At 41.8% G+C, this 13,650-nt stretch overlaps 1 protein-coding gene across 1 annotated transcript; it reads left to right on the top strand.

Moving 5' to 3' along the window:
• The first annotated feature begins 9,017 nt into the window (after positions 1–9,017).
• Positions 9,018–9,959, top strand: LOC100716210 (olfactory receptor 2Z1-like). Its single transcript, XM_013151596.2, has one exon. The coding sequence runs from the start codon at positions 9,018–9,020 to the stop codon at positions 9,957–9,959; it is 942 nt and encodes a 313-aa protein (XP_013007050.2).
• Positions 9,960–13,650: the final 3,691 nt, after the last annotated feature.

Raw genomic sequence — 13,650 nt, 5'->3', positions numbered from 1 at the left:
ACCACATGCTTTTATGTATTATCATTTCTTACACTAGGGAAAATATTCGGTATTTATACATGTGAGTTTGATTTATTTCACTTATGTGTATGGTCTCAGGCTGCGTCCGTTTATTTATAAATATCTCAATGTGATCATTCTTTATTGCTGACTAGTACTCCATTGTATAAAAATACCACAACTTTTTTATCCATTCCTCAGTTGATGGACACTTAGGTTTCCACAATCTGGCTATTACAAATTGTACTGCTATAAACATGGATGCACATATATCAACGTTGTATGATGCTTTCAGTTCTTCTGGGAATATGTCTAGAAGAGGAATGCCTGGGTCAAATGGCTCTCCCAATCCCAGCCTTCTGAGAAATCTCCAGACTGACCTCGACAATGGTTGCACCAGTCTACACTCCCACCATCAGTGCAGGAGAGTTCCTTTATCCCCAGTCTCTCCAGTATTTGTTGTTGGTGGTTTTCTTGATCTTGGCCATTCTTTCAGGAGTGAGATGAAATTTCAGTGTGGTTTTAATTTGCATTTCTCTAATGCCTAAATATGATGAACATTTTTTCATGTATTTACTTGCCATTTGTATTTCTTCATCTGAGAATTGTGTATTCATCTCAGATGCCCATTTTTGGATTGGGTCTCTTAATTTTGCAGGTCTGGTTTTTTTAATTCTTTCTAAGTTTTAGACAGAAGTCCTTTGTCTGAGGGGCAGTTCACTAAGATTTTTCCCAGTTTGTGAGCTTTCTTTGCTGAAGATTTATTTTGACATGCAGAAACTTTTTAATAAGAGTTGATCCCAGTTTTGGATTCTGGGAAGTATTTCCCATGCGGTTTGAGTCCTGTTCATGAATTCTCTACCTACTCATATGTCTTCAAAGTTTTTACCCAGTTTGTCTTCCAATAGATTTAGTGTTTCTGTTTTAATATTCAGATCTTTGGTCCATTTAGATTTTATTTTAGTACATGGTGATAGGCATGGGTCTAGTTTTAGTTTTTGGCATATGGAGAGCCAGTTTTTCCAACACCATTTATTAAAGAGACTTTCGTTCTTCCAGTGAACATGTTTGGCCCCTTTATCAAAGATAAGGTAGTTGAGTATGTTTGTAGTTGTGGTTGTATCTTCTAAACTATTCCACTGATCTTCGGCTATGTTTTGGTTCTAGTGCCATGTTGATTTTACTACAGTTGCTTTGTAGTATAAATCAAGTCAAGGATTGTGATGCCTCCTGCCTTGCCTTTGCTGCTTAGAACTGCCTTTGCACCTGGTGTGGTCTAGGCAATACGAAATCCTGCTAAGCCCAACCTAGTGTGGCTGCAAGCCCAGCGGGACCCCAACTGCCTACAGCAAGGATCTCATACTCTTTTAGGGATAGGATGTTGTGTAACATCCAGCTTCTTGAATGGCAAAGCTCCCCAGGCTCATAAAAGGTCCCCCTATGGCCTAGGTAGCCCTCAGCAGGGCTGCTTCCTCCTCCAGGCAGTGGCAGTAGTGCTGGTGCTCTCCAGGTCAAAAGAAGGTCACAGACAAGACCAGAGGAGGTTCCGCAGCTTGGCCCAGTTCCCTCCTTCAGGCGGGGCAGCTGCTGTGCCTTCTGGTTGAGAGAGGGTAGTCAGCAAGGCTGGAGCAGGGTCCCGCTGCTAGTCCCAGCTCCCTCTTCCTGGCAGACAGCTGCGGTGTGCCCTCCAGGTGAGAGAGGGCGATCAGCAAGGCCCCTTGGACAATTACTTGTAAAACAAATAATTTTGTCTGATTTATTTTACTTAGCATGAAGGACTTAAGATACATCAGTTGTCCTACAAGTGACTCAAATTCATTGTCCTGTCTAAATGAGTTGTAGCACATGCTGAATCTCTATCACATTTTCTTTATCCATTCATCTGTTGATGGGCAGTGAGTACCGTTTTACTCTACAGATATATTCTATTCTGCTTTCCTGTTCAACTACAGACAGACATTTTCGTTACTTCTACCTGTTGGATTTAATGAACAGGTGGTCTGAACATGTGTGTATGAGTTTCGGTTTGACTGCCTGTCTGGATTCCTGTGGGTTTTCACCAGGTTGCAGACTGTCTCCATTGCATGTAATCCCATGGCACCTTTTGTGGAACCACAGATGTGTTTCTCACATTAGCTACCTGAGCAGGCATTTATAGCAGCAAGATCTGAAGGGTCCAGCTTATTTCAGTCCTCTCTGAAATTACACCTGCAGAAACCTCGAATGTGGGAGGGTCCTGAGATGGAGCATTTGGAATCTCAAAGTAAAAGGCAATAAAGGATTCTTTTGGGATGAGCAGCACAAAGCATTTATAAGGCAAACTTACATTCATAGAAAAGAAGAATGCTTGTGACAGCCAAAAAGGATAGAGCCTCCCCAAGTACAGCTCACAGGAATTGGAATTGTTAAATTATTTGTTTAAAGCCATGATTGGCTTCTTCCACTTCAGTCACATACTTAATGTTTCAGTGTTTGTAGACAACAAGGCAAACAACTTTATCCATCCATCACAATATTCTTCCGATCACGTGAAAACATGCTCAGCATCACTGGTCATCCCAGAGATACAAATTAAAACAATGCTGAGTTCCCTCTCACTTCAGAAAGAGAGGCAGTTGTCGAGAAATCAACTAATAGCAAAGGCTGGTGGGGAAAAGGGAACCTTCCCCACTGCTAGTGAGAGTGTAGGCTGGTGCAACCACTGTGGAAATGAGGGGAGATATTCTTCAAAAACTAGATTAGATGTCTCATTTGATCCAAGCTATTCCCCTGCTAGGTATCTTCCTGGAATAGTTAAAAACAGCATACCACAGTCATATATGTGCACCCATGTTCCTAGCATCACAGTTTGAAATAGCTAATTCTCAGAAACAACCCCAATGCCCATCAACCAAGTGTTACTGATTTTAGGTACATTTCAGGGCATCATTTGAGTTTTGTGTTACATTTCAGGACAACTCTTTCTTGACTCCAGGAGTAGAATATAGAGTTCCAACTGAATATTTCATCAGCATCTGCTTCTGAGAAATATAGAACTGTTGTTAAGCAGGGGTTACTTGTATGAGGAAAATGATAGTATGGAGACAGAGAAATGGCTAAGAATATGAGGCCAGCATGCAAAGGGTGAGTTTTGGAGGCGCATGTCTAGCAAGTTAACATTTCCTCTGCTGGTTTTCTCTTCCTCTGGTATTGAGAACAAAATGTATCATTTGTAAATCCCTTTAATCATGGCTTGTTCTGCTCATTCCTGTATTCTTCCTTCTACCCATTCATGCACCCATCCTCTCATCCACCCATCCATTCCCCAATCCATCTCTGATGCCAGTCTGTATGCAAGAAATTGTGGTCTAGACCCACATCTCCCTACCTTGATTTTTCCTTCCAAATTCCTGACTGCTCCAGCTGTTCATGTGCAATAAACTACCAGTATACACTTGTCCTTGGCCCTGAGTTATATACAAATGAATAATGCCAGGCTCCTCCCAGTCAAGGAAAACAGAATCCCTGTCAATATTGGTCAAAATGTGGTCTGTGAACGGCTACTGACTGTTAAGGAGAGAAGGGCCTTGGAATAATCTTTAACCAGGCCTTAAATCAACAGACATTTTAGCCATGGCATAACTTTGCTAATGAAGAGTAACTTGTATTGAATTATTTTCTTTGTTCTGTTTTGTTTTGTTTTTGTTTTTGAGACAGGTTCTTGCTATGCAGATCAGGCTGGACTTGAGCTCACTTTGTAGCCAAGGCTAGCCTCAAATTTGCAACAATCCTCCTGCCTCAGCCTCCCTACAGTGCTGAGATTACAGGTGTGCATCACCATGCCTGGCTTCGGAATACTTTCTATACAAATTCCTTATCTCCCTGAAGACCTTCACATCTTCTTTGAACATTGGTCTGTGGTCTGCTTGGCAGGCAAATTTCACAGTGGAAGTTAATTGCAAATTGAAAGGTCTGAGTGTTCTAACTGAGGTAGAAATTCTACATATGCTAGATGTTAAAAAGTAATGAGATTAGTCACTAAGGGTCTGCTAGGTGCTTGGAACCAGAATGTGCTGAGAGGGCACAAGGAATTTTCTGCTCCTTATGTTAAAATTTCAGGAAGCATCATTTCTGTTCCTGTCTCGGCCTTGTGCCCTGACTGACTCAGCTTGGCTGTGAACCGCCCTTTTGTTAACCCACTGCCTTGGGCTCAAACTCCCCGGCTACATCCCACAGCCGCAGCTCTGTTCAGGGCATCTTGTCTGACTGGTCTCTGCCCATTCCCCGGCTCTAGTCTTGGACACAAAAGGATCGCTGAGAACCAGAGTTCTCTTTCTCTCTCCACACCTTTGATTCTCTTCAGTCTTAGAGTCTCCTCAAAAGGGTTTAGAGGAAGACGTGTGCTGACCAGGGAAGATGGCATCGGGCCATTCCACCACAGTCACTGCCGCTGTATTTAACTCAGCAGATGTTTTCTGGGTCTCAGTTTAAGCTTGGGGGGAGGCATTTACACTAACGGGCCCTTTCATCTCCTTCTCCTCTTAGGTCCAAAGGAAAGAAAGCTGTCTGTTGTATTTCATTAACCACATCACCACTGCCCAACTTTCCCTGGAGTTAGTTGAGAGATGAATAAATGTTGTTTTTCTAGAGTTTTCTAGGGAAAATCCAAACACCACAAGGCTCTAGGATTCCACTGTGGCCAATTTTCTCCCTAGCACAAATGGCGCCCAGGGGATTTCTGATGCAAAGTTTCCCCTGGGAGCCTCCATCCCCAGATGATGAGGGTACCATGTTTACATTCACCAAAGATGCCCTGGTTAAGCTCATGCTGCAGGAACACAGGGAGGTCATATTAGAAACTGTCCTAGATGGAGCAGAGTTGACATGCTCCTGGGGTACTAAGGCAAATCCCAACTTTGTGCACAGATTCTGGTGAGTGAAGGAGAGAATTTACAACCCAGGATTCTTGGCACTATGGGGTTCCTGGCATGATTTACATGCTAAACATGAGTGGCAGGCTGGGCCTGCAGGATTGATGAAGGTGCTTTCTACAGTCATGTTGGGTTGAGCCTGCATGGATAGTTGAGTAGAAGGATGGGATTCTTGGATAATTTAGACATTTGCTGCCCTGCAGGGTGATGTTTGATTGTTGGATTGAGTACATTTTCTATATTTGTCATTTCTATTGCAAACCTAAGCAGACACACACATACCAAGGTATCGCCTGTGTTTCCGTTCAACTGTAAAATGAGTTGGCAGTAGTGAGAGGTAAACACCTGAAATTGTCAATGAATCTGGGACCACAGACATAAAACAAACGTGGTTACATAGGTGTCATGTGAGCCCAGATCTGGGACCAGAATGAACCTCTCTTGCATGTGTTGGGGTCACCTTTAGCTTACCTTCTGGGGACCCTGGTTATCTGCAGTAATAATGTCCTGCACGAATTCTTATCTCAGAACTTCAAGGCAGACAAGGCAAGCAAAGTTCCATGAAAAAGAAGAGGGAAGGAACTCAGGATTTGAAATCAGACACTGTTTTAGTTACTTGTGTGATTTTAGGTAAATGACTCATTTTCTTTTAGCTTGTTTGCCCACAATATCAGCTCCTTTTTCTTGTGGAATGATCCTTTCAACAACTGTTTCCTGGGCAAGCTCTCTTATGTGTCCTCAAGTTGTGAAACTGCATGAGAATTATATGAACAGTGTTAGTGATGGTATCCTGCAAAGTGTTGTGTCATCATTTGGTAATTAAGGTGACTCAGAGTCAGATTAAGTCTGGGCATAGTGGAAAGATGTGAGAGTTTTAACAGTGACATGAAAATTAAAAATGTAGTTTCTTTTCTCTTGCTATGCAAGGTCAACAAAGACTCAGCTATTGTTATTTCTCGGGAAAATGGGGAAAGTGACTGGTTAACCCCAGCTCTAAGACTAGTCATAGAGACTCCTTTGCAAAATGAGATATCATAGATTTAGGATTCACTATACGGTGCTTTATCTCAGAGCAGAGAGACAAACAGACTGTGTGCTTTTTCCCTCTGTCCGTTTGACAGTAGGACAGACTCACAACCAGTTTTTCCAAGAATTATTTTTGGGCATGGGAAGAATATGTCAAAAGGAGAGAAAAGAAAGGGGCCACACTGGATTAGGGAAATTTCTGGCAGATTTTCCTGAAGCCCAGGGTTTTGTCCTGTCTTTTTTTTTTCTGATGCATCAGTGGAAATGGAACTGTCTGGGACCTATGAAAGTGAGTTTGAGGAAATACACAACAATCAATCTCTTTGTCTGTCTGTTTCTCTCTCTGTTTCTCTGTCTCTGTCTCTCTCTGTTTCTCTGTCTCTTTCTCTCTACTTCCCTCCTCTCATCTCTCCCTCTCTTTCTTTCTCTGAATCAAATCCTATACATATAATACAGTGTTTTCAGGTGATGTAGAATGTTGATACAAAAATAGGGGCTTTGGAATTTAGTTTTCATTTTGTCCTAATCTTGATTCTTTCCCTCTAGTCTTCCCTCCCTCTGCCCCTTCCATATTTTTTCCTTTTTTCTTTCCTCTCCATATTCATCCATTCATTCTTTCCTTCATCTCATCCTTCTTTCCTTCCCTCCTCCTTGCCTTCCTCCTTTAACTACTCAACTTCTGCTTTATCACTCAGAAAATATAAATACTAGCAGTCTTTCTTATTGTGATAACATAAGGAAGTTTTGGCACCCTAACTAGTTTAGCTGTACAGTTCAGTGGCAGGAAGTAAATTTATGGGGTGTGCAGTTGTCACCACCATCCAACTCCAGAATTTGAGGGTTCAAGGCATTAAATATAGGAAGCATCTGCCAGATGCCTGCTACAAATTCAGCCCTCATGGTGTGGAGTGTTTTTAGTTGGGGAGATGTGGTTGGGCAGAAAGAGGTCAGATTCCTTTGGGCAGTTGTAAAGCTCTCAACAGTGACCTGTACTAAACTCCTTTACTAGCTCACCATGTGGCTCTAAGTTTGTGGTAAATTGGGAGGATTATTATTTTCTGTATGGGATCATGGAAATAGTTGCTGTACTCCTGGGATTTATGCTGTTTGAACTGTATATAATTAAGAAGAAATTTATAGAAAAAGGATTGGTGTATGAAATCCCTACAGATCCTTTCAAACCCGCTGTAAGTGAGAAGTTCTCACTAGAGGAGAGTTTTGTACCCTGAGGGACGCTTGACAATGTCAGGAATCTTTTTAGTTGTCACCATCAGATGCAGTGCTGCCCAACAGTTACTGGACAGCTCAGGTCCAGGATTCTATTCCTCATTCTACAATGCATGGAGAAGTTTTATAAGACAAAGACCCATGCCTAAATGGGGTCAGTGTGGCAAAACTGTGTTATGAGACCCTGGAGGTGGAGAAGGGGATGAAATAGGTTTTGTGACTTTGGCAACAGACTACCCAGGTCAGAGAAGGGATAGGCTGGTTCCAGCAGGTAAGGACAGGGCATGAGCCCAGGACTGAGCAGGTGAACGGACAAGGGCAGGGCTGCTTTAGAACAGGCTGAGACAATCTATGTGCCCAGAACTGTGCCAAAGCATGGGCTTCCCTGCCAATGCCCTTATTTCTCTTTCTCTTTCATTGACACAGTGTCATGCATATTTCTGAGTTGTAGTGACATTTCCATAGGTGTATATGTGGTATAATGGTCACACAGGAGCATATCTCCAGGGTGTATTATTTACTTGTGTTGGTGACATTCAAAATTGTGCCTGCTTTCTATTTTGTAACACTCAAATGTATCAGCTGTAATTTTTCTGTTGCACCTTAAGCATTATTCCTCTCATCCAACTGTCCCTGCCATGTGCGTTAACTGGCTTCTCTCCTTGCTTCCCTCTCCCACATTTTCAAAGGATTTTAACCAATATTCTATTCTATGGTTCTTTTAGGTCATAGAAAGTTTACTTTCTACACACAAGCAAGAATGTGTGGAGTATTTTGGTGCCCAATTTATTTCACACAACAGAACCTCCTCCAGTTCCCTCCACATTATTACAAACTAAAAGACGACCCAGGTTATTGCCAACTGTTTCATGGATGAAGAGGCAATGCCCTCCCTTCCAGCTGCCTCAGGAACCCCTATGAGACTTTCTGAACTCAGCTCCAACACTTCCTTTTCTGTGTTTCTGCTGCTGGGGTTGTAGGTGGTGCTAGGTGTTCACAGACAGTGTGGGTTTGGCTGAGCATGGGTGTTGCTAAGGAAATGATGTATTGTAAGTGGGCAGCTCCTCCTGCTTCCTGGTCATCTTTCTCAACCACCTGATTCACTCAGACAGTGTTTACTAGAGACACAACACATCTTCCAGATCTAGTGCTTCACAGTTGTCTGTGAAATTAATTGAGACTATGCACTGATCACTCATCTATCATTGCTGCAAGAAATTCACTTATAATGGCAAAACTAATTAACTCTCTCTCCATCTTCCAAAAGGTATTAAGCTCACCATCGACTGTCACAAAATGTGCGATTGTAATGCCTCTGTTATTTGCATTCTATAGACTCATACCATGAACTTGATCTCTGTGATAGATTTCTCTTTGCTCCATCTTATTTCACAGGCATTTGGACCCAAGTGTATCTGTATTTTAAAAATTGATTTGTTGCTTCAAGCATTATTTTGCCTTCCCAACTTATTGGTTCTAAATTCTCATTTGAGCCAGGACTCCTGAGATAGGGGTGTTGAAATATTCTACCAAGACTCTATTGACACCATCTTTAACTTGGAACTCAAAATTTTGATAGAAAGGATCAATGGCCATCTCTGGCGTGGAGTGTGGCCAAGTGTGGTCTTCTCTTTTGTCCCTAATTGTGACAAGACATCACCTACTAATCAAAAATTGTTCATGTACCTTGGTGTATTAATTCTAGCTAAGGATTTATCCAAGACAGCACCGCAGACAGCCACTACAGTTGAAGGCTTTTGACATGTGGGATGAAAATTATTTTCCATCAACACTCAGGTTTTTTGTGGTTGGTCTCTTGGAAGTCTAGCTAATAAAATATGTTGAGTAAATGTGATGGATGTGAATGCATCAATGGTTTCAGACTTCATTCTGGTGAACCTCTTTGGTCGATCAGGGTCACACCAGATCCTCTTCTCACTGGTGGCCACCATGTTTGTCATGGGCCTCCTGGGAAATGCTGTTCTGCTCTTCTTGATCCATGAGGACCCGCGGCTCCACACCCCCATGTACTTTCTGCTCAGCCAGCTCTCCCTGTTTGACATTGGCTTCCCCCTGGTCACCATCCCCAAGATGGCATCAGATTTCCTGCGAGGAGAAGGCTCCATTTCTTTTGGAGGCTGTGCAGCTCAAATATTCTTCCTGATAATGATAGGTGTGGCTGAAGGCGTCCTGCTGGCCCTCATGTCATATGACCGCTATGTTGCAGTGTGCTGTCCCCTGCAGTATCCAGTGCTCATGAGGCGCCAGGTGTGCCTGCTCATGGTGGGCTCCTCCTGGCTGGCGGGTGTGCTCATTGCTTGCATTCAGACGCCCATCACCCTGCACTTCCCCTACTGTGCCTCCCGCATCGTGGACCACTTCTTCTGTGAGGTGCCAGCCCTGCTGAAGCTCTCCTGTGCAGACACCTCTGCCTATGAGCTGGCGCTGTCCACGTCCGGGGTGCTGATCCTGCTGCTTCCCCTTTCCCTCATCGCCACCTCCTACAGCCACGTGTTGAAGGCTGTTCTACGCATGCGCTCGGAGGAAGCCCGAAAGAAGGCCTTCGCCACCTGCTCGTCACATATCACAGTGGTGGGGCTCTTTTATGGTGCAGCAGTGTTCATATACATGGTGCCTGGAGCCTACCACAGCCCACACCAGGACAACGTGGTCTCCCTCTTCTACAGCCTCGTTACTCCCACACTCAACCCCCTCATCTACAGTCTGAGAAACCGGGAGGTGCGGGTGGCATTGGTCAAGGTGCTCAGCAGAGCTGCCTTCAGACTGAACCGGTGACCACCTGAGGACTTGCTGCGGTGACCTCAATGGTTTTTCATCACATGCATTTCTCTGGTTCCTTTCACATAGAGCACTGTTTTCTTACCTTGGACTCAGTCTATAAACCCCCTTTTGGGTTAAATGTGTTTCTTGTATAAAGCATATTGATGGACACTGTCTCCTGATCCACTCTGCCTGCGTTTCTTTTTATTGCTGAATTGAAGCCGTGTGTATTAGTGATCATGGCCAACATTCTCTGCCTCATCTCTGTCATGCTATTTTCCTGCCATTGATTGTCTACTTTTCCCCTTCATTCCATTGTCTGCCCACTCAGTGAGGCTCCTCTGCCCCTGTTCCTGAAACCATGGTCTTTTTTTCTGTCTCTCGAATGTCTTTCAGTATTTTTTTGTAGGGTTGGTTTTTAGTCATGAATTCCTTCAGTTCTTTGTGATGGAAGTATCTTGTTTATCCATTAATTTTGAAAGATAGCTTTGCAGGGTACTTCAATTTGGGTTGGAAATCATTTATTTCAGGACTTGAAATACTTCAGTCCAAGCTCTTCTTGATTTGATGGTTTGTGTTGAGAAGTCTGTCATGATTCTGATGAATTTTCCTTTATAGATGATGTTTCTTTTCTTTAACAGCTTTTAATATTCTGATCTTGCATTTAATTTCTGGCATCTTGATTATTATATGTATGAGTATAGATTTATTTTATTCATAGCTGTCTGGAGTTCTGTGTGCCTCACTTATCTCAGTATCATTTCCTTTTCCTATGCTTGGGAACATTCTGTAATTGTTTCTGTAAATCGCCTTTGTAGTTCATTTGTGTTGACCCCTGCTTTTTCACTCACATTTATAATTCTTAAATTATACTTCTTTGCATCATCTGGTGGCCTTTGAATTTTTACTTCCTGGTTCCTTGTTATTTTTAAGAGATCTTCCATAATTGCAAGCTGCAAATCTATCTTCAAGGTTTGATGATCTATCTTTAGTTTCTTTCAAGCAGTTTTTCCAGCTTTTAATGGGGTTTTTAATTTCCTGGTAATCTCTTTGAATCTGTTTCATGTATTCTAAGTCTTTTGTATATTCTTTATTCAAAGTTTACCTGATTTTTCTGTGCTCCTCTATTCTTCCATCTGTGGCATCTTTAGAGGTGCTTAGCAATTCTTTTATTGTTTCTCATTTCTTCTTTTACCTGAGATAGTATCTCTGTTCTAATTTCTTTTATAGTCTCATGAAGTTGTTTCTTTACATCACTTGCTATTACTTCATAAACTTCAGGTGTGCAACTCCTAATCTCTTCCATGTTTAGATCTCCTGGACAAAAACTGCTTGGGTTGGAGGCCAGAGAATGACTTTTGCTTCTTCCTCTTGTCATACTCCTGGTTTCTTCTAGACAAGTGGGTAGTGGGGTCCCTGGAATTTCCTTTGTTGGCTAAAATTTCTCTGAAGCAAGATTGTTTAAATTCTCTAGCCAGTGCTGTCTAGGGATATCTGATGGTGACCATTGGGTGCTCTGGTGTAGGGCTGTCTGCTGCTTTTTCCAGCCTGCCTGGCTCACTGGTGGTTAGTGCAGTGCAAGCACAGGTGGGGCGGGCTGCTGCCTCCCTCCCAAGTTGGCTAAGAGCAGGGAGGCCCCACCACACAGAATACATGCATGGGGCAGAGCTGGTTGGCGATAGATTTAGGAAATTCTCAGAGATGGCTGTTGGAATGTGCACAGGGGTGGGGCTCAGTCCAAGTAGTTTCCACCAGTCTGCTCCCAGCTAGAGAAAGCTGGAGCAGGAGAAAGCTGGCTGCAGGTCTGGCTCTGGGCTTATCTTGCCTGACTACACAATGGCTCCTGGCAACTGCCCTCTCTCGCAGGAGGACTGAGCCTACACTCACCACTAACCAGTGCAATTCTGCAGTCTGCTGCTCCCCTTTTCTATCACATCACTTTGCAGATGCCTTTGGCTTGCCCGCCATCACCATCACTGTGACCATGTGTCCCCAGGTTTAAACAGCTCTTCTCTAATAGTGGGTCCAGCTCCCAGTGAAGGCACTGCTGGCTAGTGCCTTCTTCTTTATACAAGTTTTTCTTTTTGTACTCTCTCTGCAGGATTTAATTCTCATTTCAGGTTCTTCCTGGATGAAAAGGACCCACTTCCTTCCTTCTTGTCTTCCTCACAATGCTATATTCCAACATCTGGACTTTATCTCTCAGAGAGGCTGCTTTATCTGCTGCTTACTGTTCCACCAATTTCCAAAGAGTCTAGGTTTTATTTTTTTTCAGGTCATTCAACAATTTTAATTAATTAATTAATTTTAAATTTTATTTAAAGAGAAAAAGACAAAATTGAAAAAGGGTACAAGTAATACAGAATTTCTTTTTTTTTTTTTAATTTAAGAGGAAAAAGAGAAAAACACAAAACAAACCAAAGCGGCGTAAGGGTACACGCAATACAGAACTACAAAACAAAACAAAACAAAACAAAACAAAAAAACATAACAGTAAGAAATTACCTGCTAGTAGATTACACACTATTTTCTTGAAAATAGTTCCTCAAATCACAGTATCAAAGAACACAAGGTGGACATTCAATCAGGGAGACTGCAAACAGCTGTGTTCAATGTTCCAAAAACATTGATAAAGTCAGCTATTTAACACCCCCAAACACACTTGCTGTTATATCCGTTAGAGCTCTTTTTCTTTTTTTTTTTCCCTCTCTTTTTTACAACAAAATTTACACATCTTGCATTTTATTACTCCTTAGTGCTTATTACTTTCTTTGGGGGGGGGAAGAATACAGTCAAATATGGCAAAACAAAGCTGTCAGTCAATACCAAGGATAGACATAGCACATGGTGTAGAACAGAGTACAAGTTTATCAACAATGGTTATCAACGTTGTCCCTTGTTTCCTTAAAAAGAATTGTCTATCTTATTAGATATTATAAAGTTGGACAAAACAGTAGAGAACAAGACCAATAAAACTTAGGCATTGTAAACATTACAGGACTTCCAAAGAAGACAATAGTCAAACCAGAATGGGTATCTTAGTGAATCTTATTGTCTTCAAAGTAGTTGCCTATGTCTTCAAACTTGATACTATCATATAGAATGGAACAGAGTCTAATCAGTCAAAACAAGATCGTGGGAGTACTACAGGACTTCAAAACAAGTTAATAGGAAATCGAAAAGAGTTACTATTTAAATATCCTAATTTTTTTTGAATTTTTTCTTTAATTAAGACAAACATAAGAAATGACTAAATAATTTTTTTGAAACAATAAGGGGGAGATTGAGATAAAACAGGACATAACAATATAACAATAGAGGTCACAGCATGACTGTTTCAATAACCTAGTACTTCACCACCTTATAACCTGACTTAATAGTAGTTACCATAGTGTCTTTTTCCTTGAAATATTTGGGTAAAACTTCATATACTCTAGCTTCAAATATTTTCATATCAAGAAGCCCAGAATAAAGCCTTTCTAATTAATGAGTGAAAACTTTATAAGGCTTCAAGGCCACCTAATGGGGAATCATGATTACCACATATTTTTATATATTTGAATCATTACTTACATTAGGGAAACTATTCGGTATTCACACATGCGAGATTGATTTATTTCACTTATGAGTATGGTCTCAAGCTGCGCCCATTTATTGATAAATATCTCAATGAGATCCTTCTTTATAGCTGAATAATACTCCATTG

Source organism: Cavia porcellus, unplaced genomic scaffold (genome assembly GCF_034190915.1).
Source record: "Cavia porcellus strain 051 isolate PalLab524CR breed Dunkin Hartley unplaced genomic scaffold, mCavPor4.1 scaffold_17, whole genome shotgun sequence".
Classification (NCBI taxonomy): domain Eukaryota; kingdom Metazoa; phylum Chordata; class Mammalia; order Rodentia; family Caviidae; genus Cavia; species Cavia porcellus.
Note: the sequence above shows the minus strand (reverse complement) of the source record. Positions and strands in the feature narration are given on the sequence as shown.